Here is a 17,535-nt window from a genome sequence, read left to right on the forward strand (position 1 = left end):
TCTGGCACATGTCCTCTTCCTCGTTTGTCTGCTAACTATTGCACAATAATTCAGTGAACAGTCGCTTCGCGGGAATCTCACTTTCTGATTAGGCTACACCACCACGGACATGAGCACGCCGGACATTCACTTCCTCCTTTATGCGTCCCCCTGAACGCCGTCCTCCCCACACCGACCAGCCTGACATTCACGTCCTCTTTCAGTTGTAGGACACCTTTAAATTGTCCCACGTTTGTTTCCTGGTATCATTTTCTTTTTGAGAATCACAGAAGATTTAGATTTAGTGCAAGCACGTTTTCAGCGAGTTATGATCATCTAACAGATTTATTGAGTTTTGTTCTAATTATATCATTAAATCAACATTTTTTTACTTTGTTCAAAACAAAAATGTACCAAAGCAAAAAGGAACAATGGTAACTTGAAAAAGTCAATCTTTCCAAGCAATTTGTACCAAATTAGAATAAAATTAAACATCTTTATTAGCTGAAATGAATATTATTGATTGTTTTATTGCAATGCTAATTTTATAATGGAAAAAAATATGTGATTCACAATAATCCAAAAAAGTTACTGATCAGTTTTATAAAGTACATCATTTCTGCTCAAAGAAATAAGTAAAGCTGTGATTTCTGTACCAGTCGACGTTTGTTGACTTGATGTTCTGATTGAGCTTTGATTAAATATTTAATTGTGAGCGATATTATCCAAACCAAAGGGAAGACTCCACACCTCAGAAGCCCCTAAACCCCTACACTAATTATTATCACACTGATCGCTGTTGTGATATCCTTGGCTTCCAAAGTCGGCCCCTCTGTGTGCTTTCTGTCTCCTGCTGAGATGGGAAAAAGTAGGAGAGGGGCAGAGAGGCTGGGAACAGATGGCAGAGTGGCCTCTGGTCGGTGTGATTATGGACACAGCTGTCCGTCACTTTGCATGGAGGTGTGTAAGTGCGTCTATTTGATTTCGTGTCTCTGCGCATGCATCTGTGTGCTGGTGTGAATCTTTGACTCTCCTCGTGTGTCCTCCATGTCATCTGTGTCATTGGAACATTAGAGCACACCCATGAGTTTATGGCTGTGGCATAGTTCTGAGGGTGTCTCGGTGTCTTTGTAGAGCTCAGATAAAACCTCAAAAGAAAACAAGTTCACTGAAAAAACATTTTTTTACTTGTTATTTTTTAAATACAGTCACTCATTCTGAGTTTAACATGTAGGCTAAATGTGAAAATGGTCTTCTGCCCCTGTTTCCCGCTTACCGATAGAAAATAGACGGGAAAACGCTCGGATTAGAAAAGTCAAAGCTATCTCACGCTGAAAGTTGGCGTTCATGGACTCACTCATCCTGGCTCAAGCTCAGGAGTCGAGGAGAGAGCTGAGCACCTCTCGCTAACTTAAGCTAGCTGTTAGCCTTAGCAACTCCCCAACATGGCTGAACTTCTTCAGGCTTGTGTTATTTGTGGACGAGAATCAGAGTCAAAACGTCAGAATAACAGGAAACTCCAAAACCTGCCGACCTCTGCTAACTTCTAGTGCCTGAAACAGGAGCGCAAGAGCTTTTATCTTACAGAGAGCGTGTCATGAGCTGAACTAGGAAAACCCGTGAAGACGCCAAACACAATGAGAGTAAAATAAAAAGTCTTTATTAGGATGCCGAGTTACCAGAGTTGGGCGAGGCTGGAGACAGAGTTGAAGAGGAGGCGAGGGTCAAAACCAGATCGGACATGCAGATACGGGGAACAGGCAAGAGGCGAGGTTGAGGACAGGCGAAGGTCGTGGAGGCAGGCAGAGTTCAGGCAGGGGTCAGGAGAAAAACGAGGTCCGGAGGCAGAGATCAGGCAGGGTGAATTGCTGGAGAATTTACTGGCACGAAGTCTTCAATAATCTGGCGGAGAACTGGCGGCGGACTGGTGAATAAATAGCAGGGGGAGCAGGTGAAGAGGATGAAGCTGATTACAGAAACAGGTGAGATGAATGGAGTTGATTGTGGTGCTGACTGAGGTTTCTAGGGAAACTAGGGCTTGGCTGTAGCTTGATGAGGGGACCAGGTGAGCTGAATAAGGTTGAATGAGGAGGCAGAGGAGGGTGAAGGATGGGAGTCATGACAGATCGACTCAAAACGTATTCATTTAGACTAAAGATTACTGCAAATGTGTTGGAAAAGAGAGTGAACTTGGTCTTTAAAAACCTGCAATAGATCTGAGTAAATATTTTCTTTATACCATGAATTATTTAGCTTTTTAAACATGTTTGTGTCATCAAATCAGAGATATGTGGGGGTCTTGGTTTTAAGCTGGAGTTTTGGAACAACTGCTCTGCTCTTTGTTCATTGGACTTTATCTCCCTCTAGTGGCGCTATACATTTTTACTGGCTACTGTTAGGCAGCTGATCACTTGATGCACATTTTCAACACATAGATCATTGCTAGAGACTTAATAGACCTTTAAAATGTCTCTTTGTCAAACAGAATGATCTCTAAGCTTCTCTAAAAAAGCCTTATAGTGGTTCCTGTGGAACTTCTGTTGCTTTTTTCCCTCATCGTCTAAAACGTTTGAGTGGACGGCCCTGCTCTGCTTCTGCATGTTCACACAAACCCCCTGAAAAACATTTGCAGCCACCGTCAATCGGATGCCATCAACTCAGGTTTTATGAATATTAGTAACTTAACTTGTGTGGTTTTGGCAGCATCTGATCCCGTCCAAACACACGTTTATCCAGCTCACAGCGGATTGTTGAGCCTCAGAGGATTACTGTTCACATCAGGCAAACTACTGAATCTAAAGTAGAACAGCCACAAAACGAATGCGTAATCAGTCTTTAGCCTCGTCGTTTATCTCCGCTCTGCAACAACACCAAGACACATTCAGAGCTTTGCTACAGCCATGAACGTTAAATCCAATCATGCATTCAACACTGCAGGCTGTGGATGAAAAGAGCCCGACATGTTCCACAGAGACGGGTCAAAACTTTTTTAAAGGTGATGCAAGTTTTAATTGTATTTGCATTATTTGATTTATGCTGCTTGTTTCCACCAAGGATCTCACACTTCAGTTATGGTTTTGGTGTTTTACTCGTGAAATAACAGGAACATGGATTTAGGACATCAGTAGTTTTAATCATAACCTTTGAGTCATGGTGGTATTACAATGGCATAAGTGGGCCCCATATGAGATATATGTGGGCGTCAGACAGTTCTCCACACCTTCATCTCCTCACGCTTAGACTACTGTAACTCTCTTTTCACGTGTCTGAGCAGAACCTCCCTGAACCGTCTACAGGTGGTTCAGAATGCCTGTGCTCGGCTTCTGACCAAGTCCTCCAAACACACCCACATCACCCCGCTTCTCCTCCAGCTTCACTGGCTGCCAGTCAACTTCAGGGTTCATTTCAAGATCCTGGTTCTGGTCTATAGGGCCTTACATGGACAAGCACCTTCTTACATTGGTGATCTTCTTAGTCCCTACACCTCCAGCAGGTCCCTGAGGTCCAGTGACCAAAGCCTACTGGTTGTGCAGCACCAGGCTAAAGACCAACGGTGACAGATCATTTGCTGCTGTGGCCCCCAGACTCTGGACCTCTCTCCCTGAGCCTGAGATCAGTGGACTCAGTGGTCTCCTTTAAAAAGCAGCTGAAGACTCACTTGTTCAAGCTGGCTTTTGTATGACCTTCTTCACCACTCTCTCTTTATTCTGCTCTCCCCACCTATTCCACCTTCCTCAGGATCCACAGATTTCCCTCTTTCCTATTCTCTCTCTCTCTTTACATTTTTTAATCACAATTGTCTATTTTTTGTTCATTTTAAATATATTTTTAATCATTTTCTAAATTCTTTTTTATATTTTACATTTTTTGTTTTTGTGAAGCACCTCGTGATTTTTATCTTGAGAGGCGCTATAGAGAAGATCTTTTCTTCTTCTTCTTCTTCTTCTTCTTCTTCTTCTTCTTCTTCTTCTTCTTCTTCTTCTTCTTCTTCTTCTTCTTCTTCTTCTTCCCAACTGGCTTTTTCCACAGCTTCCATGGTGGCCCTCAGTGGGGTCTGCTCTTAGTTTGAATTACTCTTGTATTAGTCCATTAGCCATCATGCATAGGTGGGTCCCTTATAGATATACATGGGCAAACATTATGGGTCCCAACAGGGTTTGTCCACAGTTTCCATGGTGGCCTTACAGGGGTTTGCCCACATGGATTTTAACAGGTCCTACATGGGTCTTCAGGTGTTTTGACTCAGACATCGGACATTAAAAATCATTGGGAGCAGCCCCCTTTGGGGCCACCATGGAAACCGTGGACAAAACCAAATGGGACCCATACTGTTTGCACATATATATTCCACATGTGTCCCTCTTATGTTTGCTAGCTGAGTGTTACTCCAGCAGTATCAAGTTCATGATAAACTTACTTAGGTCAGTAACACTTTACAATAAAACCTGATTTCTTCATCAGCTCCATGAGGAAGAGACACACACGGAGACCCTCTCCGTCTCCTGGGGAGAGTTGCAAAGCAGTTCCCTGCCAGGACAGCAGAGGGCGTAGCGCTGTTCTGTGGTATCCTGTGGGTCCCAATTGGTTTTGCCGACGTTTCCATGGTGGCCCCAAAGGGGGTTGCCCCCAATGATTTTAAATGGCTGATCCAAGATAGTGTTTATATTTTGTTTTTTTGTATTTAAGAGACTTTTTTTAAATTGACAAATTTGTCCCTCATTCTCCTCCACCTCTTCAAGCGCTCGCCACCTCTATTCCCACATTTCCCATCATTTCTGTCTACGAAAAAAAAAAACGCTTGCTGCGTATCGTTTCACTCCTCCAGTCACAGGGAATAAAATGTTAATATTTTTAGAATTTGTCAGCGAGGTATTCTTCAAGCTTCTCCGTGTCTGCCGTTAGATATCCTCGGCTCTCTTTATGTGTTTGAGGGCACAATGGTGGTGCTGTAGACGACAGCGGCGTCCTGACCAATCACAAGCTTGCGTTTTCCATCTCGACGGACGGATGTTTAGAAAGGAGAACTCGACTCCGCCCGTCCTTGTGAGCCTGCTGGAGAGCCCTCGAAAGGACGGATAATGGCGTTGCGTGCGTCCGTCTCGACGCAGACGGAGAAGTATAAATTAGGCTTTATTAATGCTACTTAGTGCATTATTAAGCATTAATAAGCTTTTGAATAACGTATTAAAAACTGCTTGACCATGTTATGTAGTGCATCACTAAGTAGACACCCCCCTGGGCCATTGCCCTAACCTTAAGGACACTTAGTAGTTAACAGTAACAGTGATGTTTATTAACAATAATAAAGGACCCTTATTGTAACGTGTTACCCTAACCCTTATTAAAATGTTTAGGTGAATGTGCACATAAATGTGAGCCTGCATGTGTGAATATGACCCTATGAGGAAGAGAATAAAACCCAGAATGAAATCAAACTCCTGCGTAAAGATTTTTTTAATCACTGAAGTCGTTTATAGTTAAATCATTTAAACCTGGAAGAAATGACTCGGTTAATTAACACGAAAACCTCTCACTGTAACTCCGGGTCACACAGCTGTGCTGCAAACGTGAAACAAAACAGAACTTGAAAAACATATTTTATTTATTTTCACAATGTTGTGTGAGAAGTAACACGGCATTGTTGATTAAAATGATTTCAAGTATTCCACCTGGTTTATAACAGTCTCGTCAGACTCGTTGGTGAATTAAAAGCTTCACGCCTCTGTGCCGCTAAACGTTGTCGATGGAAGCTCGGTTGGTGCGTACTGATCCATCACTTCATTGATCCAACCGTTGTAGTCACACATCTTGGTGTAAACCGTGGGATGAGCTGCGTTTGTGCAGCCGTGATTGAACCATGTGACGCCCTGCAGCTCGCCACCGCACACCATCACGCTGCCGTCGTCACTCTACAGAAACAGGACAGAATACAAACGTTTGGTGTTTGTAGAGAATCAGTGCCACTCGTTGGAAAACAATAAAACACTAATCAGCATCGGTTCATCTGGTTGCTGTGCTCACCAGGCAGTTATCTGTGTTTGCTTGACCAGCGCAGACCATAACGCCCCAGTAGAGATAAGGAGGGAAAGTGTTCACACACGTCAGATCATCCACGATGGGCACAGTTATGCACTTGAGTCTTGGAGAGGGCTCGTCTGTTTGGAACGGGACGATGAAAAGCTGTTAATGAGTCATTCAAGTGGAGTACCTGAGCTCTCGGGTACAGGTTAGTAAAGTCCATTGTTTCTCAAGTCGTCTTGAATCACTTCCATTAAGCGTTTATGTGGAGTAGAAAGCACAGTCCTGGTGCACGTTTTCAGCCAGCTTCCACTGTTTCTGATCACTGACTGGGCATTTTGAAGAGCACTTAGAAACTGATTTGAAAAGGTCATGATTAAAAATATTTATTCATGCTTTGTTGGAGCTGAAAATACCGAAATATCAATTAGATTGAAATTGCTAATGACTGAAATGTTTACCTGAGCAATGCAGCAAGCTCGATGTCTTCTGTTCTTTGATGTTTTAGTTCTTTAGTTTTAGCTCTGTATGCATGAAAAGGATTTGCAACCAAAACTAACAGAAGTTCAGGGAGACACTAACAAAACTAATGAGGCTTTAAGATATCAGCGCCTTTCGTGAGGCTTTTGCAGCTACATGATGTGAATAGGATTTGTGCGCTTTGTTAGGTTTTCATTAACGTTGATTAAAATATTGAATTTTAACACACAGATTCAGTCTCGAACCATAATTTTTTTTTTTTTCAATTTTTCATTCAGCTTCAGAAAACGATGCAGTGGTTGAGTGGTGTTGCAGCAAAGTCAATAGGAATAAAATAATAAACAATTTCTTTTTACAGAAGCTGCGTTCAAAAACACAAAGCTACATTAATAAAATCTAGTGATAGGTCATGTGGTTTTTGCCTTTAAGGCAAACAACATTCAGCTGGATTAAAGCTTGTTTAAGGAGGTAATACACCATCTTTATTTTGTACATCAAAACGACAGAAAAGCCTCTTTATTCTCTTTTGTACATTTTTTCTGTTTAACTTCACAATCCAGTACTTTGTTCTACATGTTTCGACTGATAACTTTAGTCATCATCAAAGTTCGCCGGTGTTGGTGGCGTCACTTCCGTTTATCCTCAGGACATCGTCCTCTGCTGCCCGCAGATAAACGGACACCGGCGAACTCTGATGATGACTAGACCTTAGCTGAAACAAGTCATTGTTTGAAAAGGTCCTGCAAATTTTGGTTGCACGTTCGAGGCCCGCTCAGTTCGTCCCTGCCGTTGTGTCCTTAGGCAAGACAATTAACCCCCCCTTGCCTGCTGCTGGTGTCTGTGTACGGCAGACTCGCCTCTGTCAGTGAGCCCCAGGGCAGCTGTGGCTACAATGTATCTCATCACCACCAGCATGTGAATGTGTGTGTGAGTGGGTGAATGGCTGAGTGTGTTGTAAAGCGCCTTGGGGGTCCCAGGACTCTAGAAGGTGCCATATCAAATGCAGGCCTTTTATCATTTACCAGAATTTGAGTTTTCTGCGCGGCTGGTTGAAAGAAATGGTTACTGAACAAAGACCACACAACACATGATGATGAAATTGAGGTTTAAATTTAAAAGTTTGTCATTAAAGGTACAAATTTGTTAGAATTTTACAACGAATGTCTGATGTCTCAATCATGCTGGAAGGAAGGCTATATTCTATGGAACTAGGATTGGGACAATATTACATTTAACTTGTACCAAGTTCTGTCACTTGTAACATGTTTTGTAACTGTGACTTTTGTTTTGTAACAGGTAAATTAGTTTTGTAGCACGTAATTCTCATTTTGTAACATGAAACTTTTATTTAGTAGCTTGCAAAAAAAAACAATCAATGTGCACGTTTTAAATCCCAACTCTCAAAACACAAATCTCAGGCCCTGTCCACACGTAGCCGGGGATCTGCCAAAACGTAGGTATTTTTCTACGTTTTGGCCTGTCATCCACACGAAAACGGAGTTTTTTCACACGAAAACGGATCTTTTTAAAAACTCCGGCCAAAGTGAAGATCTGCGTTTTCTCCGTTTTGGGTGTCTGCGTGTGGACGGACAAAACCGGAGTTTTAAGGTCCGCAACGTCACTTTCCACGACACAAAAATGCTGACATCACGTGTGCGACCTGTGTTTACACTAGCCGACAGCATGGATGCCCTCAGAGCTGCGCTCGCTTTATCAATTGTCCAAGCGCTTTTTACTGCTCCTTGCGGAAGACCACAGACGAAGGACGAGGTTAAGAACGGGGGAAGTACTGCCGCCTACAGGTCTGGCATGTCCTTAACAACGTCTTTATCCAGGTACGTGTGGACAGAGTTATTTTTTAAAACGAGGTGGTGTGGATGCAAGTTTTTGGAGGGGTGGATATTCGTTTTTTTTTTAAACCCGGCTACGTGTGGACTAGGCCTCAGTCTACAGTTACAAAACTCAAGTCTACAAGTACAAAACATTGTGTCCCAATTCTAGCTTACTTCCAACAGGAATTGCCTTGGACAGGAATCCAAGACTCATGATTGGCTGGTCAGACATAGCTTGTCATTGGTTGTTTGGGAAGCAAGCCTAGAATTGGGACAAAACGTTTTGCACGTGTAGACTGAGATGTGTGTTTTGAGAGTTGGGATTTAAAACTTGTACATTGGTTGTTTTTTTTGCAAGTTACAAAATGAATGTTTCATGTTATGTGTTACAAAACAAGAATACAAAATGAAAGTTACAGTTTCAAAACATGTTACAGGTTGCAAAGCTTTGTACAAGTTACATGTAATATTGATCCAATCCTAGTTCCTTAATATTCAGTTATCACACACACATCTAAATAGATGTAGGTTGATCTAAGGTGATAACCTGTGAGCCTTGATCCTAGTTTACATGTACGTTAGGAAACCAAACCCTCAAATGAAGTTTGTTCCACTTCGGTACAGTGGGTGGTGACATGCACCCCTTTGTGTCGCATTCTTCTGGTTAGCTTATAGCAACTCGAGTAGTAAACAAAAGCTAGCTAGAGTGAAGCAGATGACGTTAAAATGGGAAATGCACAATGGTCGAAGGAATGGACAACAACAACGCTGCAGCACATTTGATGCGTGCTGTACTGTTTGTTGGTGTTTCGCGTGTTGCTTTGGGGCTGCTTACGCTGTAGCGTCACCTCCAGGAAACACCGGTATCAGCTCGACAGAGCCATTTACATGCAGATGCATTCGGGTTCCTACTGCATTATCTGGGTGCTTTAGCACGATTAGAATCAATTCACCTTCAGCAAGACAAACGTGTTTACATGCATTTAAAAAAACAACTTCAGTCTATTCATGGCAAAAGTTTGTTTTTTTATGCGCATGTAAACGCACTGAGTGAAGTTCTTTCCCAGCCAGCTAGGGGGTTGTCGGTTTTCTCCTTTCAGAAAGGCCAAAGAGGGATGCAGTCTTTGTCTGCTATCTGTGAGTCGCTGGGGATGTCGAGTTTGTGCCCGTGTCATTTTATGGCAATGTTTGGTTTGAAGTGAGAGGGCTGATGTTCAGAGCATGACATTTAAAGAGCTTTTAAAATGAATGAGGTTCTACATTGGCACCTCGAAATTCACTCACACTGGTTGGCTGTGGTGGAGCCCCAGCCGCTGACGGAGCAGGTCTCCCCAGGTTTTGGGCAGCGGCTGGGCAGAGGAATGGGCTGGACGTACTGGTCGATGCGGGCGGGCTCGGCCAGACGCACCAGGGCGAGGCTGTGGATAGGTGAGCGGTAGGGACTGTGGAGGATCACGTCGGCTATGGGAATGCGCTGCTCTGTGCCTTCCTCCACAGTTCTGTCGTGTTCTCCAAGAGAGACAATCGTGTTGTAGGAGCTGCAAAAGACCAACGGAGAGGGTCTTTAATCATCAAAACTGGGCTGAAAAAAAGAGTCCATGGCTAAGAACCTTCATGCCTTCATCAGACACAACAACCGGTTGATTAAGGTCTAGTGCGCTACATCGAATATGTCCGTATGCTTGTCTGGTTTCTTTAACCCTAGCCCTGGGTGTCATTTGTTGAGAAATTTGAAAGTAAAAGGATGCAACATTTTTGGTTCACTTACGATAGTGCACAGCTGAAGGAGGTCACTATCCACCACTCATTGATGAGTGCTCCGCTGCAGGACGCTCCTCCCTGGAGCCTAACATGCCAGGGTCTGGAGTGAGGCTGGCACTCCTTTGGGTCGTGTAGGGGGTGTGCACCTAAGAACCGTCAGCATAAATAAAAATAAATGAAAAAGGTAAATTGTTTAGCTTCAGATACGTTTCACTCACATACCTGCAAGAGCCAGCGTAGCAGCCAGGAGGACAAGATGCATTTTGTTGTGTCGGTTCTTCTGTAGCTGCAGCGTGTAAACATGTGTGTTTTATACCTGCAGGCGTTTTCGGAACAGTGGGTGGAACTGACCATTTCATTATTGTTTAGCTCCAGTTAACCTTCAGCTTTAATCCCTGTAATAACTCTGATTGTAGATCTTATCAGAGACGTTCTCAACACCTCCCGTAAGCAGCGTGTTCATCCAGAGTGACGCATCGTTTCCTGTAACGCAATTGAGCAAAAATGTTTTTTCATAAAATTACAGTCCAACAAATCCAGGAGGTTTTTGTTCATTTAGATTTTGGGTAGGTATTTGAGTGTTTTTTTTTGGGGGGGGGGGGGGGGGTATAGTTTTGAAGAAGAAGAAGAAGAAAGTTTTTTTTAAATATGACCTCTCAAGATTTAAAAAAATCAGGTACTTCACAAGAACAATGAAAATAGATGATTGAAAAGATCACAATAAAAAGTGGAAGAAAAGGTTAAGGATCTACAGAACAACAAGAGAAGAAGCCAGTGAGGTTGCTAAAACTCGAAAAGCAAAAATGAGGCATAATTTTCACAACCTCTACTTCTGTTCCCAATCGCTTGACTCAGTTTATCACTTCTTAAGATTTCCTTATCATATTAGAACTCTGAGTTTCCTCCGTTACACTCTGATGTCAATTTCACGTTACCTTGCTGTCAAAACACGGCACACAATTTTCAGGTTTACACACACTTCTCACATAAATTCTCAAAGCTTCAATTAACAACACACAAATATTCAAATCTCACAACTTTCAGGTCTGGTGAGCAGTTTGCAATCAGGGACTTCAGCATGAAAGGAGGCTGGATGCTCTGTTCTGTTTGATGAGCAATGGAGAACAGAGACAACAGAGAAGGAGAGGGGTATGTATGGGAGGAGGAGGAGAAAGAGGAGGATAGGGAAGAGGAGGAGGAGGAGGACGGGGAGGAGGAGAAAGAGGAGGACAGGGAAGGGGAGGAGGAGAAAGAGGAGGAAGAGAAGGACGGGGAAAAGGAAGAGGAGGAGGAGGAGGACGGGGAGGAGGAGAAAGAGGAGGACATCACCTGTGATGTTGACGAGGCCCTCTGGCCAGAGACCGGAGGCATGATGCCCCATGATTATGCTTGAATGGGAGGGGGGGGGGGGGGGGGGGGTGTCAAAATAAAATGTTTTGTCTCAAAGTTTGTGTGATGTCTAATGTTTGTCTATGAGAGAAGTGGGCGTTGTAATAGATTCAGTGTGCTCCATTTCTCTAATTGTGTTTTCAGTTTTGCTCTTCAGTGGTAGTGTTCAGCCAAAAGCTACTTGTGTCTATTCAGTGGATGGCATGTGTGTGTGTGTGTGTGTCAGGTTTAAATATGCCTGCGTTTACCAAATGAAAACGCGTTTCATTTTGTGAACATGTCACGAGATTTGATGGCAGGGTTGTTTTGCAAAGGGATGCCAGGGTTTAGTAAATTGTGCAGGCAGTAGAAGGTGACACCGTCCTCTGCTGCTCGCAGATAAACGGAAGTGACGCCACCATCACCGGTGAGCCCTGATGACTAGAGGCTTTAGTCGAAACATGTAGAAAGAAAGAAAGAAAGAAAGAAAGAAAGAAACGATTCTTCTGTGTTTTATTATAATAAATGCATATCTATATACAAGGCCGGATTAACCATACGGGCAACTGGGCAATTGCCCAGGGCCCACGAGCTCTAAAGGGCCCAGGGCAGCAAGAGCACGAGCAAATTACTGTGTCTGTAATCTCCCGCTTTATATTAAACTAGGGTGACCGTACGTCCTGTTTTCTCCGGACATGTCCACATTTCACTCTCTGTCCGGGCGTCCGGACTGGGGGGGTTCTTGTATTGATGAAAATGTCCGGCTTTTCATCCAGGAGCAGGGATCAAATTATGGGGGAGCTGTATATCCTACACATCCAGGGGAGCCGGAAAAAAGTTTTCTACCTATATTACATCATTCATGGACTCTTCCGAGAAGAGAGCACAGAGAGCGGCAGAGCGCTGATCATTGTGGCGCAGCGCTCCAGGCTGCTGCGTCCAGCGCACGGTTCATTCTCAAAGTGGCGCAACCAAAAATATATAATTAGCACACGATCGTTCATGTCCGCACATGTTCTCTATTTTCTGTCTCATTTGTGCGTGAAGTGCTCTGCCGCTGCGGAGCTCATCACCTGTGCTGCGGTGATTTCACCTCACTGACGCAGCATCGAAACGCGCTCTCCGCTTTGCGGTCAGGAGATCCCTTTGGTCTGCTCAAAAGTAATTGATGAGGTGAAAAAGTAAGAATCCAGGCAGCAGATTTTCTGGAGAGTTTAGAGGAGATGCAGGAAGATGAGAGACAGACAGGACAGGAAAATAGTTAAATAAAAACAAGAAAACAAAACAAAGTGTTGAAAAGTAAAATGTCGGTAGATTTATCTCCACTACATGTCTCTACCTGTATGAAACAATAAGTTATGTAATATTTATACATCTGATACAATTCAGATCACCTTCAAAACTCAGTCACACACCCAGGGCCGTTTCAAGACATTTTGGGGGCCAAGCCCCCCCAATAACTGGGCTCCCCAGAAGCCTCTGTTCATACCCTCTCCAGCAGTGTTAGTTATACAGTGTTTATAAAAGTCCCTCAGACATTACTGACATGTTCTAATATTATCAGATGAAGAACTAAATTATCAGACATGCTGTCTCATCTGCTGCTTTTCTAAACTTGCAAAAAGTAACTAAACCATTTGAAAGCCACTATTTGTGGATTCTCTGAAAGTTTCCATGGAGTGTGTGACAACTTATGTTTTCATTGATCCTATCGTCTAATCTCACAGCTGAAACAAGCATCCTTAATAATCTGTGCACAGGAAGCTTACCGATGCTGTAGTAAACCAAAAGGTATAATAATTTATTATTAATAAAACCTTGTTGCAGCACTAAAGCAGAAAAATGAGATTTTGCAATAAATATGCAAAATATTTACACATGAATTGTTTTAGAGTCCTTTTATTGGCAGAATCTGATATTAATTTAGTTCTTACCAAAAATGGGTCCCAACATGGTTTGTGTGGCGTTGCCATAGTGTGACGTCATAGGCACAGATCCCCTGTCCTCTTGTTTGGAAATGGAAATATGGTCACCATATAAACAAACTGTCCACCGGGGCTTTTGCGCTGCACAGAGATGCTTCGCTGCCAATGACTTTGAACGTCAGTTGAGAGTCAGTCTCATGCAGACTGACCAATGAAGAGAGGGCCTCAAGTTAAGACCCTCTCCTCATTGGTCAGTCCACACAAGGTGGGTCAAAGGTTACTCTGAGTGGGTTACGTGATGTCAGGCATTCAAGTATTGAGTATATTTACTGCATATTACAGTAAAATATTCTGTATGTGACCACATTATGGTTATCATCGGGTCGTGATGATGGGGCCCTTTAACATTGTTGCCTAGGGTACAACAAAGTGTTAATCTGGCCCTGTCTATATATCAATATCTATAGCTACAGATCTATCTGCAGATATAATGGATTTAAATAGATGTGTTTAGTTCATCTGCTGTTAGACTCAGAGCATCTTCTGGCTCCACTTCTCTTTCTCCGTACAAAAGTTGATGATCAGATCCTTCGGAAGCTAATTTATCTCTTTTGTTTTTACAGCTTTAGACGTGTCTACATGTTGTAGATCTACACATTCATCACTCCATGAAAAGGTCTCGCATCGGCGCTCGTCGGCACGACAAAGAAGCCTTCACGGTCTCGGCTGTTGGCTCAGAGTGTGTGTGTGTGTGTGTGTGTGTGTGTGTGTGTGTGTGTGTGTGTGTGTGTGTGTGTGTGTGTGTGTGTGTGTGTTTTGTAAATCTTTTCATCCATTCAGACCTGCACCTCTCTGCAGATTCATTCTGTGTCCCAGTCCCTCCACCGACAGCTAACGTTACAATTATGTTTCTTAAATAATACACAGACACCCTTTTGTGTATAAATACTTTATTTTAAGATGTGACACAAATATGTAAATGTACTCTGTGTGAACGGCTGAAGCAACGATGAAGAAACAAATCACCAGTAGCTGGTGCTAGAGATGTTTTTAAGGAGGAAGTTGAGTGTTTAGTTGAGGCCCCACCCCTCCTGAGAAACTACCATAAAGAGTAGAGTGTTCATCACGTCTGTAGCTGCTGTTTGAGGTGGTTTTAGTGGGTTTCTGTGCAAAAGTTACAGACATTTTAACAATTTATCCAAAGGAAATGATGGTTTGACCAACTTGCTTTAGAGAAACAGATTAACTTTGATCAGATTGATGAGCTAACCACTAGTAACAGTGAATCATGTTACTGCTGTCATTAAACAACTCTGCTCTCTACAAAATTAATCCAAGCTATTTAATCAACTTTACACTAATGTAATTAGTTTTGTTTCATGGTTCTTCTATGGTTACAGAAAAACTATAGGTAAGCTAGCTAGCTAGCTAGCATATATATCTGCCAATAAGATAAAACAATAATGCTTATTTTTAGAGTCAGATAAGAACTGCACATATTGTGTTAACTTTGTTAGTTGTTTTAGCCTAGCTTAGCTTAGCTTAGCAGCATAGCTAAATCCACTAGCTTCCCTTCCAGGTGTAATTTCATAAAATTTCTGCTAGAATGATCATATAATGCATACTTTACATCAGTGTAAAGGTAGATAAGGAAGAATTTGCCTGAATCACTAAGGAACATTTCAGATAAAGTTGTTTTAAGATGGCAAACTGCAACTAGCCTTTAGCTTATCAATCCAGTTAGAAACAAAACCATTTTTCTCCACTCAAATACTCAAATGGTGATCTTCAGCAGGTAAGATATGATAGTCCATGGATCTGAGCTGTCCTGCGTCAAAGTTTCTTGGATTCATGTCGCTGTTTGGGCCTTTGAATGGTCTTTAACGGTCAGACAACGGAGCTGAGGAAGTTCAGAACATTAATGGTGAAAAAAGTGGTAAAGCTGGTCGTGCGCAATGCCGGCGTAGGTGCCCAAAACTGTGGTCGTTTCATGGTAAAGGTTTCTGTGAACAGAACGCACACACGCACGCACGCACGCACACACACACACACACACACACACACACACACACACACACACATTTTAATGTCAAATTCATTTATTTGTTGACTTGAGACAATCTTGAAATCTCTTACTTTGCTTTCTCTTCCAGCTTCAGATCTTTGATGCTTTCCACGTAGCCGCTGACGGTGTTGACAGCGCTGTCGTAATAGGACTTAACGGCTCCCGTGATTTGGGTCAGAGTCCCCTCGTCTTCCTCGGCCTGCCTTGGCACACGGAAGCTTTCGACGCCTGAAAATGAAAAGAGACGGGGGCAGAACAGGTGAGGGGGTTAAAGGTCAACGCTTCCTACAACCTTTTCATTAGACACAACAGTTCTACGGTAAAACGGACGAAAACACACTTACTGAGAGCAAGAAAGGCAACAAGCACAGTAACAACCAGCAGCTTGTTCATGATGCTTTAGATCTGTGAACACACACACACACACACACACACACACACACGTGAACCACTTTTATCCACCAGGGTGAGACATCGTTGTAGATTTTCAAACTCAGCCGATTTCATACGGTTTTATTAACAGTCCATAACTGCTCTTATCTGCCATGGAAACAAAGCTTTTAATTGTTTTATATGTTGTCCGACATCCTGCCTTCAGTCCAGTTTCAGTTAAATAAAAATAAAATCACCTTTAAATCGTTCACCGAGTGAAGCAAACGTGTTGGTACTCACTGTTCCCGTCCAGAAAAGGTTGTGACAAGACGACGGAGTCGGCTGCACCGCGGGCCTCAGCTGTTTATATAGGAGTGTTAATGTGTTGACTTGCTGCTCTCAGAGCCAAAGTGCACTCTGTGGGAGATAAACCAGCGCTGTTGTCTGATATGCGCCCGTTACATATGTGTGTGACGCTTTAGAAATAAGATTTTGTCTTTGTCGGGTTCAGATCTGTAGATCTGATGCTGCAGAGGGGAGAAAACCTACATAACTGTAAGTGTGAACGCACGTTTAAACGAGTCACAGTCGTAGTTTGATCGATCGGACCAGAATGAGGTCCCAGTACGGAGCGGTGAGTTGCAGCACAGCCCGCGTTACGTGCATAATGGAGGCGATGCGTTCAAACCACACGACAGCAGTCCTGTTAGGATGGTCCCGGGTCCGTCGAGCGCTGAACAAGACATCCTCGCTGGGTTGGATCGGGAGACAAAGTAATAAATACGTTGGTTTGTAATTAAACCAAAGATTTCTGTGATTTTTTACATTTTTTAATTAGGTTTGCTTGAATGAAAACGTGAAAAGAGAGAAAACATCTCCCCACTTGTCCAGAAACAAGAAACGCTCGCCACGATGGAACTGTGTGGTCAGCTGTCACGTTTTTTCCTCCCTAAACCAAAAGCTGCTGCATTTTTACTACACAGGACCTGAAAGCAACCTCATAAAAAAGTGCAAATTTGCACTTTTTTGTCTTAATGTTGTTTTTATAGAAAAAAATAACATAAAAGTTGAGACAGTTATATTCCAGATGGTTCTCTCAAACGTGACTTTTATTTCTGCCCTTTTTGATAAATAATGAGAAAATCCATTAAAATAATAGAAACCTAAATCTAAATTAAGGGTTAGTTTGATTTTTTTTTTCCCTTTGGCTTTGATGCTGTGATTAGATATTAATAGTAAATATTTTGACTCAGGTTAATAAGTACTAATGGTTCCTGGCAGCACAATTTTCTCCTAATTCAGCTCAGTATGAAGAGTATGTGAAAGGTCGAGATAGTAAAGAATAAAGTTAGTCATCAAAAATTTGCACAGGTTTATTAATAAAATATATTGTTTGCAAAAACCAAGGAAATAAATGCACTTTTATCATTTTGAAGTGCACAAAAACACGCAACAACCACTCATGATGCATTCATCAATGTATGCTCACATTGTTATTTAAACATTACAGATGTTTTTCTAATTGCAGTACTTAAAATTTTAAAAGGTTATTTAAGCGACACGTTTGTCATGTTCTGTGTCCCTGTGGTCCCCACCCCCCTCAGGTCTCCCTCGTGTTGCCCCTAGCCACCCACTTCTTATTTAGTGTTCAGTATCAAGATCCCCTGCGTTCGATCTCCTCTTCTGGTCTCTTTAAGTTCCCGTATTTGACCCCGAGTGTTTCTAGTTTCAGATT

The 17,535-nt window shown here is 42.6% G+C and overlaps 2 protein-coding genes across 3 annotated transcripts; both read right to left on the reverse strand.

Annotated features, from left to right (window-relative positions):
- Positions 1-5,559: 5,559 nt before the first annotated feature.
- On the reverse strand, positions 5,560-10,447 carry LOC107379393 (trypsinogen-like protein 3). Its single transcript, XM_015950127.3, has 5 exons — positions 10,293-10,447; positions 10,078-10,216; positions 9,594-9,847; positions 6,001-6,134; positions 5,560-5,888 (listed from the first exon to the last, which is right to left on the reverse strand). The coding sequence occupies exons 1-5, from the start codon at positions 10,330-10,332 to the stop codon at positions 5,694-5,696; spliced, it is 762 nt and encodes a 253-aa protein (XP_015805613.1). The 5' UTR covers positions 10,333-10,447; the 3' UTR covers positions 5,560-5,693.
- Positions 10,448-14,410: 3,963 nt separating this feature from the next.
- apoc2 (apolipoprotein C-II) lies at positions 14,411-16,357 on the reverse strand. Of its 2 annotated transcripts, none has more exons than XM_015950128.3 (4): positions 16,101-16,357; positions 15,773-15,833; positions 15,500-15,656; positions 14,411-15,366 (listed from the first exon to the last, which is right to left on the reverse strand). In XM_015950128.3, exons 2-4 carry the CDS (start codon positions 15,819-15,821, stop codon positions 15,282-15,284), a joined length of 291 nt encoding a protein of 96 aa, XP_015805614.1. In that variant the 5' UTR covers positions 15,822-15,833; positions 16,101-16,357; the 3' UTR covers positions 14,411-15,281. The 2 variants fall into 2 exon arrangements, with proteins under 2 accessions (XP_015805614.1, XP_015805615.1); XM_015950129.3 differs by having other exon boundaries at positions 16,058-16,183.
- Between the last annotated feature and the right edge of the window lie 1,178 nt (positions 16,358-17,535).

The sequence above is a fragment of the Nothobranchius furzeri genome, chromosome 5, assembly GCF_043380555.1.
Source record: "Nothobranchius furzeri strain GRZ-AD chromosome 5, NfurGRZ-RIMD1, whole genome shotgun sequence".
Classification (NCBI taxonomy): Eukaryota; Metazoa; Chordata; class Actinopteri; order Cyprinodontiformes; family Nothobranchiidae; genus Nothobranchius; species Nothobranchius furzeri.